Source organism: Nelusetta ayraudi, unplaced genomic scaffold, assembly GCF_046127955.1.
Source record: "Nelusetta ayraudi isolate G7.1 ecotype Tasmania unplaced genomic scaffold, CSIRO-AGI_Nayr_v1 ptg000008l, whole genome shotgun sequence".
Taxonomy (NCBI): Eukaryota; Metazoa; Chordata; class Actinopteri; order Tetraodontiformes; family Monacanthidae; genus Nelusetta; species Nelusetta ayraudi.
The window spans coordinates 6279890-6287664 of NW_027466058.1; the positions used below are offsets into that span (position 1 = coordinate 6279890).

At 48.4% G+C, this 7775-nt stretch overlaps 1 protein-coding gene across 5 annotated transcripts in view; it reads right to left on the reverse strand.

The window, feature by feature from the left end:
- mymx (myomixer) overlaps positions 1–6165 on the reverse strand; it is a 30667-nt gene extending 24502 nt beyond the window's left edge. For 4 of the 5 annotated variants that reach the window (XM_076018989.1, XM_076018990.1, XM_076018991.1 and 1 more), the window contains exons 1-3: positions 5510–6165; positions 4943–5029; positions 3432–3560 (exon numbers count right to left, since the gene is read on the reverse strand). In XM_076018989.1, the coding sequence (XP_075875104.1) occupies positions 3432–3560; positions 4943–5029; positions 5510–6016 (723 nt within the window). In that variant the 5' untranslated portion in view covers positions 6017–6165. The remainder of the gene's footprint in view (positions 1–3431; positions 3561–4942; positions 5030–5509) is intronic. The other variant, XM_076018992.1, reaches the window with a different exon arrangement.
- Between the last annotated feature and the right edge of the window lie 1610 nt (positions 6166–7775).

The window sequence follows — 7775 nt, forward strand, 5'->3', positions numbered from 1 at the left end:
GTTAGGTGAATAGTCTGAAAGCAAAATACTCTAAACCCTTTACACCGTCCAGGTAACTGATTTACAACCAATTGAACTTCTTTTTTTTTGTTTTGTTTTTTGTTTCGACTGCAAAAAAAATGTGGTTGCAATATTAATCAAACTGTACTGACTAGTTATGGTTCTGGTTATATTGTAGGTGATGATTTGGTAAAACTGTGCAGCTGTGAGAACCATTCAACACCACTTAATAGTTATAGTATTGACGTCATTTTAGTTCATCGCAGCGATGACCGTGAGCTCAGCGCTCTAATTAACTAAGAACACCTGTGAAATTGAGTGGAACATTTTGTTATTCTTTGGTTTGGTTCGGTTGAGTCAGTGCTGATGGGATTCTTTCTGTCCACCCCAAATACTGAAATCGATATTCCAAAAATATTTTCTATTAAGTTTACATTCGTAGTTCTTACGCCCAATGGGCTGTACCCGGTTGAACGCTAAATTATAATACAAAACAAAATGGTAGTCATGGTGTTCCACATCAGGGCGGCAAACAGGCAAGATTTTCCCTCTTGACTTATGGCAGCAAGGAGCCAGAGACACATGAGGCGCAGCCTTTTGTTCTCCAGAGTCACGTTATGCAGTGCAGACGTTTCTCTTGGCAAGTGACTCGACTCCAAAGCCTGGTTAAGGCTTTGTCTCGCTTCGCTGCCTGTTCTGGCACCGTCAGCGCAAAGCGAGACCTGCAAACCAGGTGGAGAACGTGTTGCAAAGTACATGTTTGTTTTCCGCAAAGAGCCCGGTGTTGAAGTCACTGACCCGACACCAGTCACGGCAATGAAACGGACTGATGAATCGAGTTAACTCTGCGGTGTTGTCAACTTGATAATTTGGCACCGCGATACAAAAAGGGACAAAGCTAGCAGCTTTCTCAGCGCTTCGGGACAGCGCTAACTTCAGCGAGTGATGTGAAAATATCCCTGCTTTTTGCGCGATCTCTAAGCACTCTACGTGGCCCAGGGATTGCATGCGGATGAACTGGCCTCACAAAACGTTCTGTTTAAACTTTGTAATTGAAGCAATTCATTATTGTTCACAACACAGGAAAGTAAAAGGCAGAGTTGTTTTGAAAAGCGGGATATTTTGGCGCACATTTCTAAGTCTGGTCAATGTTCGCTTCGTGTGTACAGTCTTGACATGAAATGGTCAGATGCTTTGATCAACTTGTGACTTATAACAAGAGTCACGAGAAAAACGTGTTTAGATGTAAAACCCGATGCCAAATTAAACATACATATCAGTCCTGTGACTTTCATGCAGATTCGTTGAGGCGTGGGTTAACAAAGAATATCTAATGGCTTTTAAGCTATTAACATTTTCCCTCCCTTAGGACATTCACCCTTTCTCCATAGATCCTTCATATGGAAATAGTGACTTGCAGAGCAGTTGGCAAAAGTGTCCCCTGCTCAGTCCTGAATTACGACAATGATTGTATTCGTGCAAGTCGTCTAACTGTGAAAACACAAACATGCTTCCATTTAAACCAAACCACATTCACTATTCATTAAAATATGATAGATTGTTTAGAACTAATAATGAGAGTATAGAAAAGCCATGACAGGCCACTGCCATGAATTAACATTGTGATATTTTCCTTTTTTTTTTTACTACATAACGTCCCTTCTCCTTCGAGAGGCAAGCCATTAACTTTACATGGCACTCGCTGCAGAAGAGGTATTTCTGCGTTGAACAGAAGGAAAAGCGCTTGACAAATCAGGTCTCGCGGTATCTCTGAACACTGGCTCCCATGGCGTTACAGTGACCTCATTCAGGAAGTCTGCGATTTCTTTGTTTCTTCCCGTCAGCTCTCCACAACAATCGCGTGTTTATCGAAATGTACAGTGAAGCTGATTGTCTCGCTCTGGAAAAATGGTCGGCGAAAACGCTCGGATTGCATCACCGCCTCTGAAATGTGCGGCCACCCAGGGGAAAAAAAGGCCAAACAGAAAACATCAATTCGCTCTGAGTGCAGCGCACAGGCAGAAAACGACTCCCTGTCAGGAAGCTTCAGAGTAACAGCTTTTTCATCGAAAGAAGGACGTCAGGACGCAGATTTTACTATGTTTTTTTATGTTTACCAACAAGCCAGAATTTTAGCCTCTCTAGTAATTAAGCCCCTCAAAAAAGCTTATGGGAGTGCGTGTCATGGAAATGAGTGGTTAAAGGGCAAAATGTTTTTAGAGCAGCCGCTGAGACAGATGGCCCTTAGCGGATCTGTTCCTCATGACTTGATTTGCTCTTTTAGCTTCAAATACAGGGGGCCCCTTAAAAGTCCGTCCCTGAAATTCACTCCCACTTAGCAGCGTAACGCTGCAATAACACATTTTCGTCAGGCGATAGCAGTCAGCCGAGTCACCGTAAAACAGGCAGGCCCTTGGCCTCTTAAACCTGGGGTTATTTAAATAACATCAACTCAAATGAAGCCATAAAGAGGCCGAGTCCTTCCAAAGGCAACAGATATGCAAGCTCCACTTGAGAGCGAATGGGCTGAGAACCTTGTTAACGTTAACGGCCTGCTGCTTCCGAGCCGTGTTCGCTCAAAGCGTGTGCGCACATCGCGTGATAGACGTTCAAAACACGCAAACGTATGAACCCATCTATTTTTCAAACTGCAAAAATGAGGCTTTCATTGTTGCTGAAGAGATAAAGGCTATGATGACTGAAGCAGCCGGCAGACAGAATGGACAAAACTCCCCTAAAAAAAAGAAAGAAAAAATGTCCTTGCACAACGAGGCGGGCTCAGCGATGAGATAACACAGCCAGTTGTGCTGCTTGGCGAGCTGAGCCTCTCTGAGCCATAGGCGTGAAGAGATGGAGCCAAACAATGATCTCATCCTCAAATAATTGCTTCACTTGTGGCGGTTCCTCCCCCTCCCCGCCTCCCCCCTCCTCTCTGAGGCCCAACACAGCTCACACAGTTCTCGGGACCAAATAAGAACCAGTTCATATTTTTGTCCTTCCTCCAAGGGTCATGTGTTCAGGCAGCTTCCCACTCTGATTCCATCTAAACGCCGTGACTTGTTGCCCGTCAGATAACCCAGCTTCTTCTCATTAGACGCTGTCAGATCAAAGGAGATACAGGAGAGTCCTACGGGCCTGCTCCCATCAGAATGAATCGTGATATCTCCACCTTCAGGTGGAGGTGGAGGTGGGAGGGGGGTGGGGGGGGGAGCGCACTCTCAATCATTTAATTACGTTTCCAAATAAATCAGGGGGAACACTTCAAAGTTGGAGGAATGTGCAGGATTTTTTTTTTATTTATTTATTTTTTTCTCTCTCTCTCTCATGGCCAGACGTCCACACGGTCCCCTGGCTGATGACGACAACCTGCTGAAATGGTGTGTTCACGCTACTTCTTCTTCTTTTTTTTTTTTTTCTTTTTTTTTTTTTACCTGCAGTGCTTCCTTGCCGAAGAGGGAGTTGCGCTGAGTGAAGCAGTCGCTCTGGGACGCAGCAGCTGCAGGCTCCTCCGTCGGCGTGCGAGGACGACTTTCCTTCGACTGCGATTGAGGCGCTGAGGTCTGCGCGGGGGCACAGGACAGCAAGTGTTGAAAGCTCGAGCCGGTTAGACGGCATTTAGGTTGAACACGTCAAAAAACCTCGGATGAAATGCGCGAGCGCGAAGGAGGGCTAACGTTCCGCGCATAGACAGACGACAGGAAGTTTCACCTCACGCCTTCGCGGTATAGCATCGGGTGACGTTGCTAGCTTGCGTCTGCCCGGGCTCAAGGTTTGTTCTGATATTACCGACCTGTCGGCACGTCGTAAATAAAATGAAGACAGCTGGCACAGGTTCACTAATGAACGGGCATTCCTGCTGCGCTCCTATCAGGAAACATCTGGGCGCGCAGGGGAAGCAGGAGAGGAGAGCTACACCACGGCTCTTGGATGTTTTTACCGTCAGCCTTGTGTGCTCACCTTTGAAAGCTAAGTTTAATCATTATGGTCACTCGAACAATTCTGTTTGACTCAAAAGTACGGGTGAAGAACATTCAGTCCTCCTGCACTTCCACTTTCAGAAAATGTACGCTTCATGCTAAATACAAGATAAGACAACATACAACACACACACACACACACACGTATGTAAACGTATGTAACCCTAACCCTAAAATGCACAATTATGGAAAACAGCCATTTGTGACGCCACAAAGGGCACATCAACATTACTTTCCTGATTAGTCACAAATCCCTCAGCAATAGGTCATTAATCTGCCATCCATTTGATCAAGTTCCCAAAAAATTGGCAGGAACAACAAAATATTCTTTTGCAGAAGGTGAAATGTGCTGTTTCCTGGAAATGTTTTGGATCATGAATCACGCAAAGGTTCTTTGATTCTTTGAGTCCAGGATAAACAATAATGATCTGAACTTCCAGAGTTATACAATGTGACTGTTGTCATTAAAGGGGAAAACGGGACCTTACTTTGAGTTCGTTTACTTGTTTTATTCTGGAGAGACCGGCGCGAGCCTTTTCTTTTAACATCTTCCCTGACCTCATGTTTTCCAGTGAGTCCCCGCTGTAACACAGCACCTCGTCCACATCACGCACCGATGACTTCAACAAGCGACAGGCCAAAGCCAACAGCCGATTGACATGAGACAATGACCCACAGTGCGCTCGCGCCGTTTTTCCTCTTTCGGTTTTAACAAAGCACACAGATGAAAAGAAACTAAACTCGTCCTACGTTGTCGCACCTTGTGACTTGTCCCCCACCTGGGGTTGCAGCCCCTGAACACATTACATAAAAAGCCGAGCTTGACGAACAGAACAGATGACTTCATTCCCGTAACACCAAGACATTCATCAGTGCCATAGCGAAAGGCTTAGACAAATCATTTTCTTCGCTACGACTACATTCAAACTTTTATTTGAACTATTTGTATTAAATCAGCATCTCACCTTCTGGCCTGACCTCTCTTCATTCAGTGTTATGCTGCTTTGTCCCGATGGCTGAAATTTGTCACAGCTGTCTTTTCTGAGTAAAACCTAAAACATTTAGACAGAAATTGTGGTGAGTGCAGCTCAAATGAGGCTTAAATAAGATGGACAGAATGACGGAAACAGGAGCAGGGAAAGAAGTGATTATAAAAACTGAATAACAAGCAAGATCTCACACAGTCAAATCAGTTCAGCTATGTCACAATAAAGTCCTCTATCGGAGCAGAAAATTTGCAAAAGTGATTCACAAATAGGACCAAAAGTTTGAGGTCACCTGGTATAACACGTTTAATGCAAAGTCTTGACACGGCATTTGAAAGAAAAGTTACAAAAATACTGTTACAATTAAAGTTACAAGAATCATCTTGAGAAATTCTAAATCTAAAGTGTTTTTACGTTGCAATCCAGAAGGCTAGTTTTCCCCACACAATTGTAAAAACAAAGAGCACATGTGCCTGATAGTTTGATGAGAATTATTTTCCTCCCATGAATATTATCAGATGTTTGCGTGGGTTAAGATGGCCGTACCTTGAATTGAGAACTTGGCTTGTTCTCGCAGCTCACACCCACGATCCTGGGCAGATGTGGGTCCGATGCGCCGCTCACGTTGTTGTTGTTATTGTTGTTTTCACACTTGGGCCTCGTCGCAGAGAGCTGCTGCGCCGCCGCCGGCACCTTGCCCTCTGACCTGTTCTTACTCCCGGAGATGGTGATCTTCTTGATGGACCTGGACACGGCGGAGCCGGGGACCAGGTTCTGGTTCAGCTGGTCCAGCTGGGCTGCCGCGTCCTCCTGCTGGTTCTCGGCCGGCGGGTCCACCTGCCTGGCGACGGGCGACACCAGGCGCGGGCCGTGAGCGCGGACCTGGGAGCGGCTGAGGTAGAGCGAGTTCAGGTTGCGCTGCAGGGCGCAATTGTCCAGGCTCTGGCTCTGCAGGTAGCCCTGGTCAAACTCCTGGCACTTTGGCACGGCCGGGGCCGACAGCCGTGTACCGATGGTGAAGGGCTGAACCTTCCTCGCGATGCTCTCGGACATGGTCCGCTCAGAACAGCAAAGTCCAAAAAATACAAGCTGTTTTAAAACTAGATTCCTCTCCCCCCGCCACTCCGACTCACCCTGCCTCTCAGTCCGTCAGTCTGTCTTTAGTTTTTTTTTTCTCCGGGGGGGAGAGAGCTCAGTTCTCCACCTTCTTGTGCATGTTGAGAATGCACAGCACGCAGCCCAGCACGGCTTCCTTGGACTCCTGGGATCGCACGCGGTCCCAGACGTGGCGCAGCGCCGCTCCGAGGTGGGCAGCGCCTGTCGAGAGGCTTCTCCTGAGGAACTGAGCCGCTGAGCCTGCCAGTCTGCTACTGAGGAGCCTGATAACCAGGGACCGGAGCAGGATGAAAACTGCTGGCATGCTGCCTGACTGTGCAAGCGAGACAGAGGGAGAGAGAGGGAGAGAGAGAGAGAGAGAGAGAGAGAGAGAGAGAGAGAGAGCGGGACAAGGGGAAAAAAAGCAAAAAAGCTCTCTCGAGGAGGAGGGAAGGGGAGGGTTGGTTAAAGAGAGGGGATGAAGTCACCAGCTCTCTACTCTCTTTTCGCTCTCTGTCAGGAGCGACAGAGCAGAGTGGGTGAGGGTGGAGGTGGAGGGGGCGGTAAAGCCTGGCTGTCAAAACTTCCCCTCTGAACCCGAACAGAAAATCTGCCCAGATAAGAGGCTAAGAGTAACAAAGTCAAGCGGTTGGTGGGGGACCGAGTCAGACTTCTTCCTCAATCGCTGCTTATCCTCTGTGAGGTAATATCCTCGAGTCTCACAGAGCCTCTGCCAAGCGCTCGTGGCCCTGATGGACTTCTCGAAAAAGTGAAAGATCAAAAAAAATAAAATAAACGGAGCGCGCAATCGGGCCGATGTGAACGCCGTCTCATCCGGGAGGCAGAGTGGACTGCTGGCTGGGAACTGGGAGACCTCCTCTTTCTGTGACTGTGGAGGGGCAGCTGTCGCGCAGGGTTGCACTGGAGCAGCCCCCCCCTTCGACGTTGTTCTCCCGAGGGCTCGGGGGGGCCTGGCATCACAAGTGTTTTGCCCGGGGGAGAGGGGGTGGCCACCGAGCAGGTGATGCCCCCCCCCCACACACACACACACACAACAGCGGCAGGGTTCAGCGGAGTCTGGCTGACTGATCGGACTGGTAGGGGGTGAGTGGGGGTCACGAGGAGGGGAGACAGCAGAGAAAATATTTTGCAGGGCGTTAAAGGAAGAAAATGTGCTTCCTCCGGTGAAAGCGTTCCCCAAAAAAGGAACTCTCACTCTTCGCTTGGCCGCCCTCTGACTCGACCCCCCGCCACCCCCCCCCCCAGCACCTGGTCCAGAGCCTCTTGTGGTGCGGTGGGGGAGGTTGCTTTGAAAACAAAGTCGGCCTACACTTTGTTTCACAGCTCAGCACTTTTTACCGAAACGCCGCCGCCGCCGCGCTGACATCATAAAGGGCACGTTGAAGGAATTGCGGCCCTTTACAGTACCAAAGTGGGACCAGCGGGGCCATGTGACGGAGGTGGCCCCGGCGTGGACGCTGCTCTTAACGACGCTTGAAACAAAAAAAAAAAAAGCGGCTCGGGTTTCGCCGCTGGTGAAGTCATCCAGAGACGAGTTTTAATGCGTTGCAGCTTGGAATCAGAGATAAATTCAGGCTGGGTGGTGCTCGCGGCAGGCTGAATGGGCAGAGCTCATCGCAGGGCCTGGATGATTTTTCAGAGCGCCATTTCCTCATACAGCCCTGGCGAGCGTCTCCAAAAGTGTGTGAATTATGTC